Raw genomic sequence first — 25,220 nt, 5'->3', positions numbered from 1 at the left:
CTAGTAGACACAGGGTCTCACTATGTCGGGTCGCCGTGTTTGATGTCAGTTTTCCCTGCCAGAATCTACAATCTCCTTGATTACCATTATATCCCAACGTAGAGCTCAGTACCTGGTACAAAGCACATTTGATCAATACTTGCTGAATAAAGAAATAAAAATGAAGAGGCATTCCAGCCTGGGCAACAGAGTGAGATGGTCTCAAAAAAAAAAAAACAACGACTGGAAAGGAGATGAGGGTACTTGTGAAGCCATATCATATGACATGCTCTGTGCTAGGACTTTTATATACCTTGTCTCATCTCTTCATCTCATATAATCCTTACAAGTATCTCAAAAGTGGGGAAATCCCCATATAACTGAAGAGGAAGGCAGTTCAGAAGTTCACTGATTTGCCCTAAGGTTCCTCAATTTGTAAACATCAGGCCAATGATCCAACCCCAGGTATGTTTGGCAGTGAAGGACCAGTTGAGTCATAGCTGCAAGTAACCACCCTGCAGTGGTCCCTATCTTGGCCGTTAGCTTACATTGACATTTAACACTCAAATTTACTCAGTAACACCAGCTATCATGTTTTCCACTAAAACTCCACAGCATTCTGGCAACTTTTCTATTTTAGAGCAAAAAAGTAAATTGTTAGCATCCCTTTGATATATAAATATTTCTACAAATAGTAATTCTGTAGCCATTCATTTGGAGTATTTAAAACTCAACATTCATAGCACATTTTACAAAGAACTTATGTTCAGAACACAAAAATAAGTCTTATGTCTTCATTAAAAACGGGTGAAGAATTTGAACAAACATTTGCAAACTAAAATACAAATGAAATACACTCAACATCATTAATCATCAAGAAAATAAAATTATGAGATAATCACTAATAATCACTACATATGCACCACGGTGATTAAAATTTTTTTAAGTTAAGCCACGTGACCCAACAAGGTGCATTCACTCAAGAAAAACGCAAATATATGTCCACTCAAAGACTTGCACATGAATGTTGAGAGCAGGTTTATACTGAATAGCGCAATGTGAAAAAACCCCAAAATCTAGCAAAGAATGAAGGGAGAAATAAACTGTGGTATATACATACAATAGAACACTACTCAATAATAAAAAGGATTGTATTCCTGATACATGCAATATGGGTGAACGTTAAAAATATCATGCTGAGCAAGAGAAGCCAAACACAAGAGAACATGTTGTTATGATTTCACGTACATGAAACTTTAGTAAAGACAAGTCTAATCCATAGTGACAGAAAGCAAATCAGTAACTGCTGACAGGGGCAAATGAGGAGATGATCCCAAGGGAACCTTCTGGGGTAAGACGGTGTTCTGTATCTCGATCGTATTGGTGGTCACACAAGTGAAGACATGTTAGAACTCATCAAACCATACACTTAGAATGTGTAATATAAACCTCAATAAAGCAAAATTTTAAAAAAAACACCTTTAATTTTCTCTTACAAAAAAAAAAGGAAAACCACTTAACTTTAATTTTTCTCCAACAACTGATTCTGGTACATAGTATACCTTACTGCCTGCATCCATGGCCTCAAGTCATGCTGTTTACATGAACGTAAAGCTTCACCGAAGAGTGGAATAAGACAGTCCTGCCAGAGAAAAACCAAAATTACTCAACGTAAAACAGGCTGTTGATACGTTTGCAGATATATAGCAAGTCTTAAGTCCAAGACTGCAATATAGTTTGTCTACTTCAGATTGATTGCAGTAGTTTTATCTATTACACTATACCCTTACATCATTTATCTTCTACTCACAAGAGGCAAGCACACAGTAAGAGAAAGCCTTTTGTTTTGAAGGGAAATCTTCTTCAGAATATTAAGTCTAATTTATCAATATACTTAATAAAGCACATTACAAAAAAAAGTCACAGCACATTTACTATAAAGCAGACTACAGAAAAACATTACAACTAATGCTTTATAATGAAGTTCTCGAAGATCATCATTCATTCAGAAGCCCCCATCTCTGGTTGAACTTTACCCCATTTAGGATGAAGAGGAGAGATCTTTGTTTGCAGCAAATCTAAAATTTACGTAATCCGCCTAAAGGAACTGTCTTTACATACACCACCTCCCACTCCAAAAATAGAAGAAAAAACTGAGCAATTTGCCATCCTTGTGATTATCTCAGGTTCTTCCATCTGCCCCATGTACTTACCAAATGAAAGACTGCCTGAAAACAGCATGTTAGATTTCTGGATTTACCAGCTTGCCCAACTACAAATCCTATTTCAAAAAACTCAAAAAATAAGGTCTTTGTTCTACAGTAATGACCATTAATAGTCATAATAATGTGCTTGTAAAAATATACAGACCTCTGTTGAAAGTCTGTTAGAAACTGTGTTCTCCAAAGCAGGTGAGCAATACAGCTGCAAGGTACTTAGAACTGGCAAAGACTGTGAAACTGTTAAAGTAGAAAGTCTCAGAGGTCCAATAGCGATGCGGGATGTTTGCTTCAAGTACTTTACCACATTTCTGAAACAAAATATTTACTGTCAATTAATAAAAATTACAATTCATAACCACTCAAAGAATAAAGCAATTGATAAGATGCTATCAAACTGACATCCAAAGTTAGGGGGCAGTAACAGGAGCAGCCTGCTCTATAATAAAATGATATTAGCAAGTCAAGACATTTGCTTTTGGGGATTTTTACATTTTATTTCATTTCAACCTCAGTTTTTGTTGGCAAGCAGCATTCATATATCATATGACTTCTACAACTAAAGTGAAGCTATTAGCACTAGTATTTAGTAATCTAGTAACTCTCCTTCCAGCCCTCTTCACCCCATGTATGTTTATCACATGATATACACAATGTACATTTACCTCCGTAAGAGTAAACTTACTCAGTTATAGACTGCCACTTCTGATCTTGTTCTATCGGGTTTAAAGCAGTTGCCAAACAGAACTTCTTAACAATTGAACTTCAATGGATTTCTGAGGTTCCCTTGGATCTGGACTTAACATGTTACGAAGCAGGTTTTTCATGTCTACAGAAGTTAAATGAAATGTCATTAATTAATGTGCTTTTATTATAAATTTTGATTTATGTTCGGCATTATTAAAAACTAATCACCAATGAACAGCTCCTTTAATATTTAAGGCAGTTAAACACTATAAGCATTACTGAGAGCTATATAAAAATCATACTTCATACAAAATTACTGTACCTCAGACCCCTAAAAAGCAGTTGCCTTCAAAGGCTCAAAAATCAGTAAGTCGAGGCCAGGCGTGGTGGCTCACGCCTGTAATCCCAGCACTTTGGGAGGCCAAGGTGGGTGGATCACGAAGTCAGGAGTTCAAGACCAGCCTGGCCAAAGATGATGAAACCCAGTCTCTACTAAAAATACAAAAAATTAGCTGGGCACGGTGGCAGACACCTGTAATCCCAGCTACTCAGGAGGCTGAGGCAGGAGAATCGCTTGAACTCAGAGGGCGGAGGTTGCAGTGAGCCGAAATCGTGCCACTGCACTCCAGCCTGGGCAACAGAGTGAGACTCTGTCTAAACAAAAAAGAAAATCAGTAAGTCAATCTACTATTTAAGGGAACAAATCTAGACCTGCATTAGCAAATCTTGCTCAATCCAGAATACTCATTAAACTTTTTAATAACATTTTATAAAGTGTTCCATTTGTGATAAAGAACTTAATTAATGAGCCACATCAAGATGAAAATCAAGAAAAATATTTAGCTGAAACACTACTTTGTCCTTTATCAAACAAAATGGCTAGATAAATCTCAAAGTATTAAGGTGGTCATTTTTTTTATTTGACTTAATTTTAAGCGCTTTTCATTTCCCAAATCAAACATAAATAGGGTAGCCCTAAATTTGTTGCTTCACATGTGATTCTGCCCCGCAAAAATGTAAAATAACTTCCAGATTTTCCAGTAAAATATACTAAGCCAAACATTTTGAGCAACTTGTCCACTAAAATAACTTTAAAACTATTTTCTCAAATACCTACCTATTTTTTCTTTTGATCCTCCAGCAAGTAGATTGATATTTTCTCCTGGTAACAATTCTAATTGCTCGGTACATTCAACAAATTTTCCAGACTCAAAGCTGCTTAATGATCTGTAATTAAAATATTGGTTAGCTTGTATTCCTACGCAGACTGTGGAACCATTAAAAAAAAACAAACAAAAACAGAACAAATCCTAGGAAGACAGCAAAGTACACAGCATTTTTCTGACAAAATTCCTTCCACGAGGATGCCATTATTTTGGTTTTTATGTTGAAGATGTGACTACCACTTAATTAGTACTCAAATTGGAGTGGCAAACCAGAAAGTCACAGCTACAGAGTTTCAGTGGAGCTGACTAGCCCCTGTGTCTCCTTCCTGTTTTAATGTATTGCAGCCTGTTCTCTTCAGAGCCTAACACACTGACAGTAGACCTCTGCAGGACGACTTTGACACCCAGTTCTCTCCAAGCTGCCAGTGAGCTCCCTGTGCAGCCTCACTCCTCACCTATAGCATGAGCCCTTGCAGCTCTCCCAGCATCACAATCTTGTATCTCAGTCCTGGCTTCTTTCACTGCTGGCATCCCTCCATCTCTCCCTTTTTCACCTACTTTTCTTTTTTCAAAGAATTCTTCTCTTTCATCTGCTTTTATGAAAAATACTGACACCTCTGAAATTCTTTCCTGTAGTCCTGCAGCATCAATGCCAGGAAGACAGGCCTCATCCTCCCAGCTTCTATGCTGCTCCTTTCAGATCCCTTACCCTGTCCCCATTTTCATGACGCAGGCTCTCCAGCCAGGAAGAAGACACTGTTTCTCACTCTCTCTCTTTTCCATCTTTGCCTGTCCCTCTCGCTGTGTAATTTCCCTTATAACTCAGCCTGAGGCCAGTGCTAGAAAGGCACATCACCTGACTTATTCTGTGCCTGATTCTACCTAGATCAGTGCAACCACTGGCTTCTCAGGGGGACCCTTGAGTACTGGGCACTGATGAACTGCTGCCAACACATTCATCATTTCTGTCATTAAAAGGTCCTAAGTCCTCTCCAGTGACAGGTTCCTCAAGTCCCCACTATGCTCTATAATGCCCTATGCTTTCAGCTAATGACTCAGTCCTCAGAAAAACAAACAAATAAACAAAAAAACACAGGCTTTAATTTCCTCTACCCCTACCCCCAATCCACCATACCCTGCCAAAATTCTGTCTATACCAACTTTGACTGCTTTCCTTGAGGCAGAGAAAAGGTGAGGGCCAGTTAATCTATCAATGTTCTTTCTCCTGTTTCTTCAACCTCTGCTTTCTAGTGGCTCCTTCCCCTTGGCCAAAAGAACATAATCTCTCCAACATTTAAAATAAACATCTCATATCTCCCTCCAGCAACAGCTTCTTATCCTCGACTTCAAGAAAAACTCACTGACCAAATAACTTACCTCAAGCTTTTCATTTTCAAATGTCTCTACCACTCAATAGTATTCAATCTAGCTTCTTCTGTCTCTCTACAAAACTCTTTTTCCTTATAATCCCTAGAGCATCTGACAAGGCTGACTACTCCCATCTGGATGTCCTATATCTAGGGCACTTCCCTTCTCAATGTCCCTGTATTTTTTTGAATGGCTTCCTCTTCTATCCTTTCACAAAAATGCTAAACTAGGATTCTGACCCAGGCCTTCCTTCCTCTTCACTCACTATTCTCCAGAGGCTTCTCTCTGGTTTGGTTGCTTACAAAGGCTCTAGAGTATAGAGACTGAAAAGGAAACAGGGCCTTTTCTGTGTACTAATGATGTGCAAATCTCTCAAGCTTAGACTTTCTCTTTAGTTCAAAATCCAATTCTTAACAGCTTACCCAACAATCTCATCTGCACATTTCATTAGAAATCTTAAAACATGGCTTGTTCTCTGTGTGCTCCTACTCCAGTTAATAGCATTGTTTCTCTTCCCTCTACCATTGCCCCCACAAATTAATGGTCTCCATGCTTCCATACTTGCCCCTCACCTCCAGTCTCTTCACCATAGCAGAATGAACCACCAAGTCAGATCACAACACATCTCTGTTCAAATCCCACCTGAAATTTTCAGTCTTACTAGAATAACAGCCAAAGTTCTTTTCTCAGTTCCCAGCTACTTCTGTGCCCTTGTATCCTACTGTTTAAGGCGCTCCTAAACACACAGGCCTCCCAGCTATTTCCAGAACACTCCAAGCCCATCATTCTCACATCAGGTCTAGGCCCAAAGGGCATCCTGATGGGCATGCCTTGACCTTGTGTCTTCCCTCCAAAGAAGGTCAGCTTTACCTAACTGCTTTCCTTATGGCACAGAAAAGGTGAGTGAGGTCCAATTAATCCTTCTATCAATAATCTTTATCTAATCTTTGCTTTAAAAGGTTGGAATTTGTGTCTGTTTTATGTGCTGCCTGGGTCATAGTACATGCTCAGTGAAGCAATTACACATTAACTCATTTAGCAGTAGAAAGCAAGGGTATCAGACAAAGTCTAACGACCTTTATCTTCCCAGCCAAGTGTCTGCAACAGAGTGAGTGCTCAGTTTTGAATTACAGAATTAATAAAAGCACAGAGGAATGAGAAGAAAGTTTAATTTACAGATGTTCACAAACTCTGTCCTCATTAGAATAAATGTTTTTGATATATTCAGACCTCATTTAGAAACAAAGCCATCAAATGTGATTCTTTCTAAAGCAGTATAAATTTTTCCTTATATTCACTCTGGCATAATCTTCAAACTCTATTAAGGTTTTAGAACGACAGGTTCTGAAAATTAATACCAAATGACTATCTCAGCAGTGTTTTCCCATTATACAAATACCTTCCCTCATCTCTGATGTCAGTTTCCTGTTGTCATTTTCATAATGGCAGTAAGTTAGAAATATAACCATTTTGTACTACTACATATGACCAATTTTAATATTTTTTTGCCGTAGGAAAAACATCATAGTTATTGGAAATTTGTTTTATAACTGGAAACAGAAAGCCTTACTTTATATAGTTGAAGTCAGCTTTCAGGTTGAGGGAAGTGCTACTGGTACTCTTTTTCAAGTCATGGATAGCATTCTGCCATTCCTGCACAGCAGCACAATCGGCAATTGAGATGTAGCACTCACATGCTTTATTTCCTAAATAATTTATAACCTCAGGGGAAGAGTCAGTCGGTTTGGACAGCACAGTTTTTCTGGATTCACCTGAAAGTATTTTATAAAATAAGAAGAGAGAGATTCAGATCAATTAGAAATATTTCAAAGAGCACAGAAACCTAAAAACATGATAAGATCATCAGTACGAAATATATTACTATAACTTTTGCTTCATTTAAAAATACTGAACGCTCACCATTCAGACAATGTTTCAGGCTGGCACTGTTATACCCAGCATTGGCTAAGGCGAGCACTGATTTGTCAAAGCTGGAGATGCAGCAATCAACACCTGTCATGGCACACAGGTGCTCCTGGTACTCCACAGAGGCCTTTTCAAACCTGAAAAGCAAATTGAAGCAGTCTTATTTCTTTATTTATCTACTTACTTACTTTTTTTTTTGAGATGAAGTTTTGCTCTTCTTGCCCAGGCTGGAATGCAATGGCACTGTCTCAGCTCAATGCAACCTCTGCCTCCTGGGTACAAGCGATTCTCCTGCCTCAGCCTCCTGAGTAGCTGGGATTACAGGTGCTCGCCACCATGCCCGGCTAATTTTCTTGTATTTTTAGTAGAGACGGGGTTTCACCATGTTGGCCAGGCTGGTCTTGAACTCCTGACCTCAGGTGATCCGCCTGCCTCGGCCTCCCGAAGTGCTGGGATTACAGGCATGAGCCACCGCGCCTGGCCTTTACTTACTTACTTATTTTTTGAGACAGTCTTACTGTCACCCAGGCTGGAGGGCAGTGGCATGATCATGGCTCGCTGCAGCCTTGCCCTCCCAGGCTCATGCAATCCTCCAACCTCAGCCTCCCAAGTAGCTGGGACTATAGGCGCCCACCACCACACCTGGCTAAAACAAGGTTTTGCTCTGCTAGCCAGGGTGGTCTCAAACTCCTGGACTCAAGCGATCCGCTCACCTCAGTCTCCCCAAGTACTGGGATTTCAGGCATGAGCCACCGTGCCCAGCCCCAAAGGAGGCTGTTATTTTAAACACACATATCTCATTTCCCCCCTCCCACAAAAAATGGTGCAAGAATAAACTGAGCTAAAACAGTGAGTTGACTATGGTGGGGGGAGGTATGATGTCTTCCTCACAACTATGAAACTAAATTTAAAAGTGGTTAAGTGTTTTTTAAAGAAACATAAGAGTATAAAAGAACTAGTGGAAAATATTGATAAGTAACTGATGTCAGTGTGTGGAAAGGCTTTGTAGAAGGATAAAATGCAAGAAAAGATGCACAAGTAACAGATCTGGATGCATAATGCTGAAATACAACACTAAACATTAAAAACAAATTATAAATCAAGAAATTGGATAGCATCAACAATCTTAGTATTTAATAAAATTTCACAGATTAACACAGGAAAAATTGAGAGGCCATGAAGACATGATCCATGTTTTAAAAAATCACAAAAGGTCACTACATGGGGCAACTTCTACTATTAGTCATTAATAAATATAGAAATGTAAAGTACAATAACTATTTTCGCTGATGGTGGTGGCAGCATTCTTGTTTCTCAGTGACTCTCAGTATCCACAAAGATGAAGGGAAGGGGGTACTCTATTATTAAGGGTATACACTGCAGCCATCTTTTCTGTAGAGTAACTTAGCAATAGAATATATCATAAGACTTATGGTTTGGCAGCCTTTCTTCTAGTAAATCAGTTTATGAGAATGGATTCCAAGAAAGTAATCAGAAATATAAGCAAAGATATTAAGTGCTATGGTACATTTAGTAAAAAAAAAAAAATCAGAAACAACCTTAATGCCCAACAGTAAGAAGTATTAAATTATGGTACACTCATAAATACAAACCTTTATTAAAAATAACACTGTAGAATATTTAACATGGCAATTTTTTTTTTTTTTTGAGACAGAGTTTTGCTTTTGTTGCCCAGGCTGGAGGGCGGTGGCACAACCTGGGCTCACAGCAACCTCCGCCTCCCGGGTTCAACCGATTCTCCTGCCTCAGCCTCCCAAGTAGCTGGGATTACAGGCATGTGCCACCACACCCCACTAATATGTTTTGTATTTTTAGTAGAGACGGGGTTTCACCATGTGAGGCTAGTCTCAAACTCCTGACCTCAGGTGATCCACCTGCCTCGGCCTCCCAAAGTGCTGGGAATACAGATGTAAGCCACCGAACCCAGCCTACCTAACATGGAAATTTTTTTTTTTTTAAATATTGAGTGGGAAAAACAGATCATAAAACCATGTGCCTATGTACGCTGATGTTTTGGTGAAGAATGGAGAAAACGACATGAAAGAAAAAAGAATTACAAAGCATATGGATATGGAAATATGGGACTACAAAAGGACACACAACAGAAGTTACTACAAAGATATGGAAGTATGAGCAGTTCTTTTATTTTCCTAAATTCGCAAGATTTCATTAAACTAACATAAATGGACACAGAATATTATGGTACAAGCTCCTCTACCTGGAGGAAGCAATGAGTCTGAATGTAGAGTTCACAGGACTAATGAGCAAATACTCTGACAATAAAGGGTAATTTGTATCAGACTCTGAGGGGGAAGGAGCTCAACTAGGGATCAAGTTCAAAAGCATTTATAAAACAACTGACAGGTCTTGTTTTACAGTGTGATTTGCCACTAATTCTTAAATAAGAAAGGCACTCCAGTATTGCTGCTAACTAAAGAACAAACTGAAGATGCCTCCTGGTGAAGTGATTTATAGCAAGCTTCAATGCTGAAAGCAAACAAAGCTGTTTTAAGATTTGGCTACAATGTCAGTGAGTAATACAAAGAATTTAAACATAAAGTAATTCTATCACCCATTTCCTTCCCTCCAACCTACCTCCCTTCAGCCTGTTGAGCCACTGAGTTAATCCACAGAAGATTTTTTCCAACAATAGATGATGACCAGACAGCAATTCCCTGTATAGCTTCAGGACAATGAAGTTCACATAGTGCTTCTACCACCATCATAATGGTTACTTCCAATTCATTCCCCTGAAAACGCATTCAGAAAAGTTAGTCACCCAATACCATTAAAACATAAATCCCTATAAAATTTACAACTGATCACAGTCTATGCCTGCTTAAAGCCAAATGTATTTAACAATTTTCACAGTTTTCACATTATTTAGCTCAGAATTCTTTAAAATGTTACATATAAAATAGCCACAAAGGGTGACTAACAGAACCTTAGCAGCACATGGATGTTTGTACCCCCACCCCAAAGTTACCCAAAAACATTTAACCTGTGACCTCTGTAGGAATAACACATGGAGTAAAAAGAAAGCAAAAATTAAATATAAATAAACAGGAATTAAGGAATGATTAACTTCATGTGTTTGAATACTGCTTGACATTACCTGAATTGCTAAACATTTTGTTATTTTTGGATTCCAGTTATTTATTGTGAGCCCACTTTCAAGCCAGGAATTACTCAAGCATTTGTCATACATTATAAAAACAATTTCTCCTGGCCAGGTGCAGTGGCTCATGCCTGTAATCCCAGCACTTTGGAAGGCCGAGGTGGGCAGATCACTTGTGGTCAGGAGTTCGAGACCAGCCTGGCCAACATGGTGAAACCCTGTCTCTACTAAAAATACAAAACCTAGCCGGGTATGGTGGTGGGTGCCTGTAATCCCAGGGACTGAGGCAAGAAGAGGCTTGAACCCGAGAGGCGGAGCTTAAAGTGAGCCGAGATCGCACAACTGTGCTCCAGCCTGGGCGACAGAGTGAAACTGTGTCTCAAAAAAATAAATAAATAAATAAAAAATTTCCCCCATAAACAAATTTTCAGAATTACCTTTAAAGTTCTAAACTTTGCACGTAAGAAATATAGTTTTAACGTGTTCTAACATGAATATTGTTTTAACATGAACAAAAACATGAACATTATTTTAACTTCTAACACTGTTTTAACACGAATAAAATAGGTAACTCTGGCAGTTGTTGCTTTTACAAAATACAGGATCAAAACCTTTGAAAATGAATCCAAGCTTTAACTTATTTTATCCATAGATTAAATCATACCAAAGGAATTAAACCATGTTTTTCTTATTAACAGACTTAAAATGAATTTCAAACACACCACTTTACCTGAGATAGGCTGGTTGTTTTCATCTCTGTAAGCAAGTCAAAGCCATGTCTCACTGTCACTGCAGGCTGGCCTGCCAACAATCCTACCCTCATGATGGAGAGTCGAATCCGCGTTAGCCAGTCCTGACAAGTTTGGCGACTGGTATAGAAAAAAGTTCTAATGACCTTTACGAAAAGAGAAAGAAAAGCTCAGGACTGGTTCAATTTGTAGGTAAGGATGTCTCACCTATATATAAACCAAATACACAAGTCTATTGTGATATCAGCTCTGCACATACTGCCAGCTGTGACCATTAAACTGCTATAAAACAACACTATCTCCCGGAAACCAACCTTGGGAGGTGAAGTTAATGCATTAGCACATCCCTCATATGCATTATACATTAATTTCTCCAGATTTTCCAGATACTGCAGAAGAAGAACAAGTCTAAGTTGGTTGTTACCATGGCCTTCATCATTGTCTGCAGTTGTCCACTGACTAACATCCTGATCAGGGTTTAATGTGTGAGCTGTGAGACTTCGAATGATACCTGAAAGCAAAGACAACATTCTGAATTTTTAAAAATCTTAAAGTTCCTAGAATAAGTGTGAGTTTTTTAGGACAAATTCACATTTATCAAGTATCCTCTGTCTACCCATCATTTAAAAATAAAAAATCCCAACATGAAAGATCTTTCATTTTAGGGGAAAAAATATATATATTTTTTCCACACAACTCCCATAAGTTTTGGGAAAAAAAACAAACATATTTCCAATGCAATTATTCAATGAAAGCTTATTCTAACAAACATACGTGAAAATTATTGACTTTTTTTTCAAAAAAAATCATATACTCTCAAATCTTTAACAAAGATTTAAAAATCCATTATTTCTTAATAAGGCTTTGAAAGTATTCACATCACAAAGCTTGAGCGAGTTACCTTCAATTGTCTGGAAGGTGTCTTGAGCTCTGCCCAGTGGGGTTCTCAGCTTAGAAACAACAGTGAATTGTGCAGCTTCCCATATGGCCCACTGCCAAAGGATAGCATCTGTCTTCAGGAGATTGCGTGGAATTTTTGACTGGTCACGCTTATCCAGTCTCTGGCAGCTACAGAACAGTCTTTCCAACCAATTGTCCTTCCTGGGAAAAGTAGTTTCATATTTAACAGACAATGACAACTTCATTTTAATAATGAAAAAAAAAATGCAAGGGGAATGGGAATAAGGAACTGTAATTTTCCCTACTCCAAAAAAAGGCAAAACCTATGAAATTGAGAAGCATTATGTCCCCCCCTCTCATTTTGAGGTCTTTTATAGTTAACAGGATGGGGTACAGTGTGGAAGGATGATTAGGGTAAACGGCTCATGCCAGTCCGGAATGAAACTCATTCAATGCAACTAAGCATCTCTAGAATATCTCCACCCCCACCCCATTCCCCAAAGTGTTAATGACATCACATCAGTTAATTGTTAACCACATTTCATTACTCAATTTCAAAGCCCATTTTTGTTTCTACAGATGCTATCTTCAAAGCAATTTTCCTATTGATGAAAACTGAAATAACCCATATGAGAAGAATGTTACTTGATACTCTGCCACCCCCAAACATATTTTCTCTTCAAAACTGCATGTAAAGTCAAGGGAATCTTAAAATTATCTTTCCCAGATAAAATAGTCAAAGAAATGCCTTACCCTGTTCTATGAGAGTTCCCATACAAAATAAAACTAATAACATCAGAGAAATCTTGGGGGGTGGAATGTATTACTTGGTGCTTTACTCATGTGACTTCTTAATGCTAAAGAAATTTCTTGAATTTCTGTGTGATTGTTATTGCTGTAGACAGAAAATAAAGTTGTTGTTATGCAAAATATTTTAGCTTAAAAGGTTAGCACATACTGTAAGTGGATTATTTACTTATTAACTCACTGGAGGTAAAAATATAGTAAAATAGAGACTTTAAAATGGATACAGAGATGTGATTACAACTTTAGATCCTTTTTTTATTCACCTCAGATGGGTAATGTGCCGACATCATAAGAGGATTTGAGGGAGGCATATCAAACATGTGAACATAAAAACCCAATCATTATGCTTATGTATTACAAAAGGATCAAGTTTAGGCTCTTAAAAGCTCCCAAATCAACTTGATCAAAAACAATGAAAGATTACTGTTTAGTTTTTCAAATATCTGAGCTACTAAGAAACATATTTTGGCACTACATGAGTTATTCTATACTAATTATTGTGAGCCTATAAAGCTCATTAAAAATTTTTAATTTTCTTGCAGACCTGCAAAATTTGATTATTTGACATCACTTCAATCACTGGCAAGCAGGGCCATAAAAGATGTGTCATTAATGCTCTAATAGGTGATCTGTCTTCTCCTAAAGTAGACAACCAGTAGAGGCTGTAAATATAACAGAATGTCTTTGCTCCAAAACAACTGTTATACCTTAGGACAACATCTAAAGGAATTGATTTCAACAGTTTTCCAAATGCTTGTCGAATACGAGTTCCACGGTGCACTAGTTGAACACGGCAAACAACACATCTATGAAAGAACGAAATAGACAAAGCAGGTGTGTTAACATTTCCAAGTTATTAGGGTTAATGTCAAAAGACATGATCTTAATTTCATACCTCTGTAAAAGATCATCTGGCAAGGAAGAGGACAGAGCGTGTAGACTGCTGCATGCCTGCAGACAGATATTCACATCTTCAACGAGAGCTATTAAACATTAAAAGACAGTTGCTTTCAGCTGGCCAAAAGAAATTATATCCCAGTTTGTCATAATTATCTGAATCCATTCATTCATTCAACAAAGAGTGAGTGCCTACTACAGACTAGGCACTGTTCTTGTCCAGAATCCTTATTGACTGTCACATTTGGAAAAATGACACATTCAACAAAACCCATATAATGTAACTGATGGGTCATCACACAAACCTTTTTCTGAGAGAAAATGTAAAAGTATATGCAAACTATAAACATTCACATAAGCTTAAAAATGTGACAATCACTTCAAAACATTTTTCTAATACTAAGAATGAAAAAAAATCAAGACTGTGTATCTGTCATTAAAATGAGGATTACACATCTTCAGGTCAGGAAAAGAGCTCGATTAATGACCATCTCCCATTACCAAAGACCCTTTTAAGGACTGATAAACAAAATAGAAAAAAAAAAAACAGAGTCTTACTGTTGGCTAAAAGGCCTTTGCAAAATTTATGGAAAGACGGAAGACAGAATAAAGGTGCATATGTTTCGGACTTCTTCATTAAAACAGCTACTTCCAAAGCCCAAGTCATTAACAGTTTCCTGAAACACAAAATATACAGTTGACTGTACATTTAAAAAAACAACAACAAAAACAAAAAAATGTTAAAAGCCTAGTCTTCTTACATTGGTTTTCTCTTGGTTTTTCAAACATCTCAAACAATAAAAAATAAAAATAAAAAATGAAAATATAGAAATTACTGTCAAAATTGTTGTGTGCCTTTTAGGAAAACCTCCCAACGCAGCATGATAATAGCAAAGAGGCTGGGCGTGGTGGCTTACCTGAGGTCAGGAGTTCAAGACCAGCCTGGCCAACAACATGGTGAAACACCATCTCTACTAAAAATACAAAAATTAGCTGGGTATGGTGGCGGGCACCTGTAATCACGGCTACTTGGGAGGCTGAGGCAGGAGAATTGCTTGAACCTGGGAGGCAGAGGTTGCAGTGAGCAAAACTCCACCTCAAAAAAAAAAAAAAAGCATAGAATATTAAAAATCTATATATATTCTTCTATGAAACACTGGGGGTGAGGGATTGAGGTTTTTCATGTATTTCTTTTCAGAAAGAATAAGAAAGCCTAGATTAAATAATAAAACCAAATTATAAGGTGTTTGACAATAAAGAAGCTGCTCTACCTCACCTCTATAATCCACATTTTTTAAAATTTTTTGTAATCCGCATTTCTTATTCTCAAATTATAAAGGCAAATTAACAAAGTTAGGAATAGTTAATACTATATAATATGTGTTACCTCGTGTCCTGGTTAAGGTTATCTTTCTTAAGTAATATTCCCAGAAGATTTAATATAATTGAGAAATGTTTCTTTGTGGCCGTAGTTACAGTGCTAATCACAGCTCCATCAAACAAAGGAGAGGAAGAACTGAGGCTACTAGAGATAAAGTGATCATGCCTGAAAGACAAAGCATAGATTATCTTTTCATCTTTAATCAAAGAAAGCAAGCAAGTCCAAAGTTAAATCAACATACATCTTTAAAATCTATCCATTAAAAAAATAAAATGTTTTGTGGGGTTCTTTTCTTAAGAAAAATTTGTGAATACAGTACCTGGTACAATGAGAATACAATGTGTAGAGCACAGCATACTGAATGGCAGGGAAGTGAACAGCCAGGTCACTGTGCACAATCATCAGATTCTTACTCAGAAGTGCAAAGACTGTTGGAGATAGCGCCCACATCTGATCATGAACAAAACAAAGTAAGTTTATGGCTTCTCCAAAATAAGCACAAGCATACAGAGTTTATCCTTCAAAACAGGGGTATTTGGACATTTTTAAATTAAAATTACAGACTGGAAGGGATCTAGTACACTACACCTGGGACAAATACTCTTTTGTGAAGTCAGTAAAGCCTTTGCGTGCAATATAGCATCTCTATGCAATGCAGCAACTCCTCGTCTATCGCTACAGTAAGAAAACAGCCACAGGTCAGGTGTTGTGGCTCACACCTGTAATCCTAGCACTTTGGGAGGCTAAGGTGGGCAGATAACTTGAGCTCAGGAGTTTGAAACCAGCCTAGGCAACATAGCGGGACCGCATCTCTACTAAAATTACAAAAATTAGCTGGGCATGGTGGCGCACACTTGTAATCCCAGCTACTCAGGAGGCTGAGGCAGGAGAATCGCTTGAACCTGGGAGGCAGAGGTTGCAGTGACCCGAGATCATACCAATGCACTCCAGCCTAGATGACAAAGTTAAGACTCTCTCTCTCAAAACAAAACAAAACACCAGCCACATACAAAACACAGGAATGAGAGTACCTGTGTTCCAAGAAAACTTTCTTGAGTCGGAGTCTCTCGCTCTGTTGCCCAGGCTGGAGTGCAATGGGGCGATCTCAGCTCACTGCAACCTCTACCTCTGGGGTTCAAGCAATTCTCCCTGCCTCAGTCTCCCAAGTAGCTGGGATTACAGGTGCCCATCACCACGCCCTGCTAACTTTTGTATTTTTTTAGTAGAGATAGGGTTTCACCATGTTGGCCAGGCTGGTCTTGAACTCCTGAGCTCGGGTGATCTGCCTGTCTCAGTCTCCCGAGGGATTACAGGCGTGAACCACTGCGCCCAGCCCAAGAACTTTCTTTACAAAAACAGGCACTAGTGTTGTGATGGTTGTACACTTCTGTGAATATACTAAAAATCAGTGAATTATACACTTAAAATAACAAACAAAAAACAGGTGCTGGGCTGTATTTGGCCCACGGACCATAGTTTGCTGATCTCTGGTCTAAACAGAGACCTTTGTATGTGCCTTTTGTGGAATTAGACTGTATTTCCTCAATTTTCCATATACTGCAAATGGCAAGGTGCCCTGTTCAATAAGGAAACAAAGGCACACCCTGCCACTCTACACCTTTTCCATCCATCTTTTTCCTTTACACTGCCAAGACACTCCATTCCACCTTACTGCCCCATCCCCACCCACTTTCTCCTTATTTCTAGAGTACAGGACATAAACATCTTTGAATCTGTAAATAATGTGAATAATTTTCCTCAAAAATCAAGCTTTCATGTTTGAAGAAGAGTTTATTGTGACTTCAAACATAAGCTGTAACTGGTAATAAGTGAAGCAGCTATGGAATTATACAAGGCAATCCAATCAAACAACACGGAGCACATTGAAGCGCAAACATCAAATTTTACCTTCTTCCTCCTAAAAACTTTATTCCCTAATTACATCCATTACTTTCTTTGTTTCTTTTTTTTTTTTTTCTTTTGAGACAGAGTCTGGTTCTGTAGCCCAGGCTGGAGTGCGGTGGTGTGATCTCAGCTCACTGCAACCTCCACTTCCTGGGTTCAAGCAATTCTCCTACCTCAGCCTCCAAAATAGCTAGGATTACAGCTGTGCACCACCACCCCTGGCTAATTTTTCTATTTTTAGTAGAGGCGAGCTTTCACCATGTTGGCCAGGCTGGTCTCAAACTCCTGACCACAAGTGATCAGCCCGACTTGGCCTCCCAGAGTGCTGGGTTTACAGGTGTCAGCAACCATGCCCAGCCTACACCTATTATTTTCTATTAAAAATAATGTTTTTCAACTCTGTGTGGTCCAATAGGAAGAAGAAATACACAAACCATAAACAATAAATACAAATCAAGAGCAGGGCCATGTCGGATTACTTAAAAAAACACACACACAGGCTGGGCGCGGTGGCTCATGCCTGTAATTCCAGCACTTTGGGAGGCTGAGGCAGGTGGATCACCTGAGGTCAGGAGTTTGAGACCAGCCTGGCCAACATGGTGAAACCAAGTCTCTACTAAAAATACAAAAATTAGCCCGTCATAGTGGCAGGTGTCTGTAATCTCAGCTACTCAGGAGGCTGAGGCAGGAGAATTGCTGGAACCCGGGAGGCAGAGGTGGCAGTGAGCCGAGATTGCACCACTGCACTCCAGCCCAGGTGACAACAGCATGACTCCGTCTCCAAAAAAAAAAAAAAAAAAATCCCAAAAGAAAGACTACAGGTTGAGTATCCCTTATTCAAAATGCTTGGGACCAGAAGTCTTTCAGACTTTGTATATGTTTGGATTTGAGAATACCTGCATACATATAAAATGAGATATGTGGGGGATGGGACCCAAGTCTAAACACGAAATTCACTTATGTTTCATAGACACCTTCTATTCATAGCCTGAAGGTCATTTTATGCAATATTTTAAATAATTTTGTGCATACAACAGTTTGGACTCATCACATGAGGTCGGGTGTGAGGTTTTCCACTTGGGGCATCATACTGGTGCTCAAAAAGTTTCAAATTTTGGAGCATTTTAGATTTAGGATTTTCAGATTAGGGATGTTCACCAGTAAGTGTTATGAAAATACTCCAAAATCCAGCTGGGCATGGTGGTGCCCACCTGTAATCCCAGCATTTTGGGAGGCCAAGGCAGGTGGATCACCTGAGGTCAGGAGTTCACAATCAGCCTGGCTAACATGGTGAAAACCCATCTCTACTAAATACAAAAAAATTAGCCAGGCGTGGTGGCGCATGCCTGTAATCCGAGCTACTTGGGAGGCTGAAACAGGAGAATCGCTTGTACCTGGGAGGCGGAGGTTGCAGCGAGCCAAGATTGCACCATTGCACTCCAGCCTAGGCAACAAGAGTAAAACACTATCTCCAAAAAAAAAAAAAGTATTCAAAAATCCAAAATCAAAAACACTTCCAGTCCCAAGTATTTCAGATAAGGAATACTCAACCTGTATGAATGTTTCTAGGGAAAAAGAGACAGCCAAAATATAAGACCATGTATAAGAACTAACTTCAGTAGACAGAAAGAAAAAAGTACCAGGGGAAGAAGAAAGAGAGCGCGTTTTAAAACAACTATACAAATTTGAGCTGTAAGAAACACTGACATTTTCTATAAGCATGCTAGAGCAAATAGGAGAAATTCATAAGACATTTTCTAGAAAATAAAACTAATATAAAAAAACTTATCAAGATTTGTCAAGGAAAAAGAAGAAAAGTTAAATATAATGGCAAGAAAACATTCCTACCAATTTTATTTATCCAGGCATGTCTTAAATATGGCTGTTTGTTACATACAGTGATTCTGCAGACATGTTGACATGACAGTGAAATACATAAATATGTAATGAGAAAAGGCTTAACTGTGGATAAAACAAAGTCATTACAATTAAAGACTCACCCCTATTAGTGAGTTTTTGGCATTTCCAATTGTAGTCAGGGCACTGAGGTCAAATTTAACTACAAATTTTGCATTGTCTACATTGAACACATGATTCTTAAAAGCCTCATGTTTTATTTCAGAACAGGCCTCAGGAAGTTGCAGACTGTGCAGGAGGTCATTTAGGGCACAAGTCATTTCTCCCAATATTAACTTATAGGCAGTCTCCAAAACAGGAATATTCTTCAAGCTGAGCACTGCTTGATAAACAGCATGGGCTACAGCAACAACCTGAAAAACAAAAAATTCAAGGAAGTGATAAATGGAAAATAAATCTTCTAAAATTATATGGAAAATAAATCACTATCTGTATTAGTGCTGATGATACAAATAAATTTAAAATTGATCAATTCACTGTCCGTAGCACTTAATATTTTAATTTTTTAAAAACCAATCAGAAAACTGACACAGATCAGTATGCTATTTCAAATCTATTAAGTTTTATCACAAATAAAGAGTACTATAAATGAAAACTGTCAATATGAAATTTCCGAAATGGCCGTTTTTTTTTTTTTTTTAAATAATCAACATCAAAAGACATATGGAAACAGCAGTTTAAGACTGGGTTTCTTAAATCTACCAGGAAAGTCTGTGGTGGATTTGACTAGGGGGTGGTTGAAAAGCCAGTCATTTTTATTTACAAAATATACAGTACTTCTTAATTTATAACTTTATAAATGTGTCAACTTGTTTTACCCTTATGAAAATTTAATAAATTTAATAACAGCAAAAGATGCATAGTCTGAAAAGAGTATCTGGCACATCATTCATGAAAGTATTCAGTATGATTATCAAGAAAAATAAATTTAAAAGAACAAATACAATCACTATATTCTAAATCAAACATTTCACATTTCACTCAATTTCACTTATATAGCCTGGTAAGCAACATTAGGTCCAACTCTTCAGTGACTCAAGTTGTCAAAATTCATTATCAATGTATTACTTACCTCTTTTTCTTTATGATAACACAAGAATAGTAGTTTAGATGATGGTATAAACAGTTTTTCTACAAATGATGATGGCAGTTTTGTATTTATCTGTTCAACAATCTAAAAGAATAAAATTTTTTAAAAATGAGCTTCTCAAATTACAAAAAGACATGGAGAAACCTTAAATGCACACTGGTAAGTGAAAGAAGCCAATTGAAAAGGCTACATACTATATGACTCCAACTACATGGCATTCTGGAAAAGGCAAAATGATGGAGACAGTAAAAAGATCAGGGGTTGCCATGGGCTTAAGATGGAGGGAGGGAGGAGTGGAGAGAGGGAACGAGGAAGGAGTGGGTAGAACATAAAAGATTTTTAGGGAAGTGAAACTATCCTGTATGATACTGGTAATAGGGGATACATGTCATTACACATGTTAAAGTCCATAGAATACATAACACAAAGTAAATTATAAAATTAGTTAATAATAATATATCAATATTCACTCCTTTGTAATAAATGTACCACACTAACACAATATGTTAATGAGGGGGAAACTGTTGGGATGAAGAAGGTACATGGGAACTCATTGTTTTCTGCTCAATTTTCTGTATATCTAAAAAATAAAGTCTCTTAATTTAGAAAAATACATCTAAGCTATATTTTAAGGCCTTAATACTGTGACATTAAAGTGTTTAGACACCTAAATAGGACACACTTATTTTACAGTTATCATGGGCATTTTTTCACATTAGCAAAGAGAGGTGTAATTCTGGCAGAAATGCTCAGCAGAATGTCATCTAGAATTTGCTTTAAAATAAGCCAGTTGGAGATGAAAGGATAGCAAAGAGGCCTAGATGAAACCAGATGGGCCGTTTGCTTCTAATTATAGAAGCTGAGTGTTAAATATGTACACATTTATTATACTATGCTCCCTATTTTTATGTGCTTCAGAATGTCCATAATAAAAGTGGGGGGAGGATATTTATGGTTAAGAAATTAAAGGAGGCCAGCCGGGCGCGGTATCTCATGCCTGTAATCCCAGCACTTTGGGAGGCCAAGGCAGGCAGATCTCGAGGTCAGGAGATCGAGACCATCCTGGCTAACATGGTGAAACCCCGTCTCTACTAAAAATACAATTGTGCCACTGCACTCCAGCCTGGGCAAAAGAGTGAGACTCCGTCTCAAAAAAAAAAAAAAAAAAAATTAAAGGAGGCCAGGCATGATTGCTCACACCTGTAATCCCAGCACTTTGGGAGGGCAAGGCAGGAGGATTACTTGAGACCAAGAATTTAAGCCCAGCCTAGACAATGCAGTGAGACCCCTTCTCTCCAAAAAATACAAAGGTTAGCCAGGCATGGTGGCATGCATCTGTAGTCCCAGATAGTCGGGAGGCTGAGTGAGAGGATCACTTGAGCCCGGGAGTTTGAGGCTGCAGTGAGCTCTGATTGTACCGCTGCACTCCAGCCAGGGGAATACAGCAAGATCCTGTGACAAAAAAAAAAAAAAAAAAGAAAGAAAGAAAAGAAAAGCAAAAAACAAAGAATCTGGTGCGTTGAGCAATGTTTCCTCAGAAAAAACGAGTAAAGCTACACTGAGACTAGCTATCAACCACTAAAAATAGAGGCCTGCCAGAGTGGCTCATGCCTATAATCCCAGTAGTTTGGGAGGCCAAGGCAGGTGGATTGCTTGAGCCCAAGAATTCAAGACCAGCCTGGGCAACATGGCAAAACTCCATCTCTACAAAATAATATAAAAAATTAGCCAGGTGTGGTGGTGCACGCCTGTAGTCCTAGCTACCTGGGGGGCTGAGGTGGGAGGATCACCTGAACTCAAGAGGTCAAGGCTACAGTGAGCCAAAGTCATGCCACTGCACTTCATCCTGTGCAACAGAGTGAGACCCTGTCTCAAAAAAAAATTGCATTAAAAATAAAAGTAAATAGACACTAAAATGAAGGCATAGATTATAAGACTGATGAATGTACTCTAAAAAAATAATATAATAAAGCAAAGCCCTTATGTTTTTTCTTTTTTGGAGACAGGGCCTTTTTTGTCACCTTGGCTGAGTGCAGTGGCACAATCAGAGCTCACTTCAACCTCAAGTTCCTGGGCTTAATCGATCCTCCTCCCTCAGCCTCCCGAGTAGCTAGGACTGCAGGTGCACACCACTACACCAAGCTACTTTTTGACTTTTTGTACAGACGGGGTCTCACTACATTGCCCAAGCTGTGCCAGAATTCCTGGATGCAAGCAATCCTTCTGCTTTGGCCTCCCAAAGCGCTGGGATTACAAGCATGAGCCACCATACCCAGACAAAGCCCTTAATTTCTTACATATCGATTTAAGGGCCTGAATAAACCAACACATTAAAAAGGAAAAGAATAATTCACATACCAGCATGAGTAAATTCAAGACTAAGATGATATAATCGGTACCACAAGTCTGGCAATTCTCCAGTTGGTCTAATCCATATGTAATGACCATGTCACAATGTATAGTCATGCTAGGATCCAAGCTGCTGAGCAAAACACCAACACACTCATTAGCAGCTGTCAACACAGCCTCAGAAAAAAACACCTGGTTTGCAGCCGTCACACATCTCATTACTCTGTACAGAATCTGTAAATGGGGAAAACAAGCAGCTTTTTAAAAAAATTCACGTGCTTCCACAAAGCAAGAAAATACTTTTTATTTAATGCAATTTCAACTGAAAATTAACGGCTTGCCTTGCCAGCAGTCTCTTAATATTCTAGTTCTCAGTAGCTGAATAATAATGATACCTTTACTACAATATGTAAACATGATCTTGGCTAAAAAATCCTAAAGTGCTACTATGACAGGAAATGGAATCTGCCATCCTCTATTTCCCATATACCCAACTTCGTTTCTCCCAATGTCACTAAATGGCTGAAGCTCAGAATCTTTATCATGAAATACACCACGACAGTAATGGTATTGACAGCATGGGAATAGCCTGCCCACACATACTACAAGCTAGCTCTTGGGCTTTTGGGAATCAATCTTTCAAAACTGAACATAAAAGTCACTTTAAGCTTATTAAACTTTCTATCTACTGATGGTCTCTTTTGAAAGATAAGCACTCTCATGCTTACCACATAGTATCTTCAAAAATCATATGATTTCCAATACACACACAAACAAAATCCCCCACTTAACTATAATGGCCAATAATTGTGTACTAAATTTCTAATAAAATAGGGGAGAAAACAGAGCAAATGTTAAAAAATACTTCTATAATATTTAACAACCAATACATACAGGATTTTATTTAGTCTACCCATAGTTTTCATTAAAAGTATCCTTGGAGGTTGGGCATAGTGACTCACATCTATCATCCTAGCACTTTGAGAGGATTAGCTGGAAGGTTCTCTTGAGTCCAGGAGTTTAAGACCAGCCATGTCAACATAACAACACCTCATCTCTACCAAATTTGTTTTTAAATTAGTTGGGCGTGGTGGCTCACACCAGTAGTCCCACCAACTACTTGAGAGGCTGAGGTGGGAGGATCACTTAAGCCTGGGAGGTCAAGGCTGCAGTGAGCCAAGATCGTGCCACTGCACTCCAGCCTGGGCAACAGAGACCAGTGGCTCATGTCTATAATCCCAACACTTTGGGAGGCTGAGGTGGGAAGACTGCTTGAGGCCAAAAATTCAAGACCAGCCTGGGAAACACTGAGACCCCATCTCTACAAAAATAAAAAATTAGCAGGAGCTATGGTGGGAGGATCACTTGAGCCCAAGAGATAGAGGCTGCACTGAGTCGTGATGGCACCACCCCACTTTAAAAAGAAAAAAAAAAGAGCTGGGTATGGTGACACCCGCTTGTAGGGCTGAGTGAGGTGGGAAGTTCACCTGGGCCCAAGAGTTCAAGACTACAGTGAGCTATGACTGCACTACTACACTCCAGCCTGGGTGACAGAGTGAGGCTCCAGCTCCAAAAATAAATAAAAAATAAATAAAATAAATAAAAACCCCACCATTCTACCATTCTCAAAGGCCTAAAAGATCCTCATAAATCAGTATACACCTATCATATAAATTATGTCCCTTTTATTTTATGTCTGAATTAACGGCTTTTTATTTCAACTCTGTACAGTCTTCAAACAACCACCTTTTAGACATTAAAAATGAAGCAAAGATATTAAACCGTTTTGAAACCATATTGGTTTAAAATACCGATATGCTGGTTTCATTTATCTTTAAGTTCTGACATTTCTGCTCAAGTACACAACTTACTATATAATCAATATCCTATTTCATTTAGCAACATGTTCAGCAAAAATATATGCTCCTAAAAGCGAGTTTTATCCTAATGGTAAAATTTTCATCAGTTAGATTAAGTTTTTTATGACTGTATCACACATGCTTCTTTCTCCTTATTCAAAGCAGAGTACAATGCCTGGGGTTCATTTCTTGTGTCTTTTCCACTGAACCCTCATTGGATGTGCTATATACAGTGCAGCTAATGTTTGAGGCTGCTGAAGTGTGGCAATCTAGCTACCTCATTTTTAATTTATATTCTTTGATATCAGGCTATCAAAGAATATAAAGATATACAAGTTTTCATGAGTTCCATCTTATGCTCAGAGAAGATTACTTTCTGAGGCTTCTCCTATAGTGTGCTATTCGTAATATGTTGAAAAACTAAAAGGAAACCCAATAATTTAAAAGTAAAATTATAAGAAATATTATTTAAAAATGAAAGAATAAGATTTAAAAATTCAGAGTGGCCTTTTGTCATGGGAGGGTAGGGGAGTTGGATGAAAGGAGGATGAGATATAAAAGGATTCCCTGCTTTTCTGGTTATTTAAGAAAGCAGTCAGACAATATATACATATACACATACATACATACATGCTAAACAAATGAAGGATTAATAACAGTTCACCTGGTAAACGGAAGCATTTACAATGTAAAACAATTTTATTTTTGAATGACACTTCAAATGCCCAAAAGCACTTACATCTGTTACGTATGCCTCAGTAATTGGAGGACCCGAATTGGGCTGAAGCGTTCCCCAATGCTCCTCACCACAGTACTAAATACCCGGAGAAGCGCAGTCAGCTTTGGTAATGACACTGATGGAGGAGGGACGTCTTCATCCAC

General features: G+C 38.4%; 1 protein-coding gene and 1 non-coding gene across 2 annotated transcripts; both read right to left on the bottom strand.

Annotated features, from left to right (window-relative positions):
• Positions 1 to 1,443: 1,443 nt before the first annotated feature.
• EXOSC6 (exosome component 6) lies at positions 1,444 to 25,166 on the bottom strand. Its single transcript, XM_063797425.1, is given in 21 exon segments — positions 1,444 to 1,621; positions 2,350 to 2,509; positions 2,884 to 3,027; positions 4,003 to 4,112; positions 6,990 to 7,191; positions 7,340 to 7,482; positions 9,962 to 10,116; positions 11,215 to 11,379; positions 11,548 to 11,744; positions 12,135 to 12,334; positions 12,887 to 12,945; positions 12,947 to 13,028; positions 13,648 to 13,746; positions 13,836 to 13,923; positions 14,396 to 14,514; positions 15,225 to 15,383; positions 15,538 to 15,668; positions 19,124 to 19,393; positions 20,113 to 20,214; positions 22,489 to 22,609; positions 25,078 to 25,166. Coding segments are annotated over 18 exon segments (2,493 nt in total). The 5' UTR covers positions 22,597 to 22,609; positions 25,078 to 25,166; the 3' UTR covers positions 1,444 to 1,621; positions 2,350 to 2,509; positions 2,884 to 2,923.
• LOC112205964 (small nucleolar RNA U13) lies at positions 13,203 to 13,306 on the bottom strand. Its single transcript, XR_002940096.1, has one exon. It is a non-coding gene; the product is annotated as a small nucleolar RNA U13 (small nucleolar RNA).
• Positions 25,167 to 25,220: the final 54 nt, after the last annotated feature.

This window comes from Pan troglodytes, chromosome 18, assembly GCF_028858775.2.
Source record: "Pan troglodytes isolate AG18354 chromosome 18, NHGRI_mPanTro3-v2.0_pri, whole genome shotgun sequence".
NCBI classification, from domain to species: Eukaryota; Metazoa; Chordata; class Mammalia; order Primates; family Hominidae; genus Pan; species Pan troglodytes.
The sequence above is the reverse complement of the archived record's forward strand: the minus strand, read 5'-3'. Positions and strand labels throughout refer to the sequence as shown.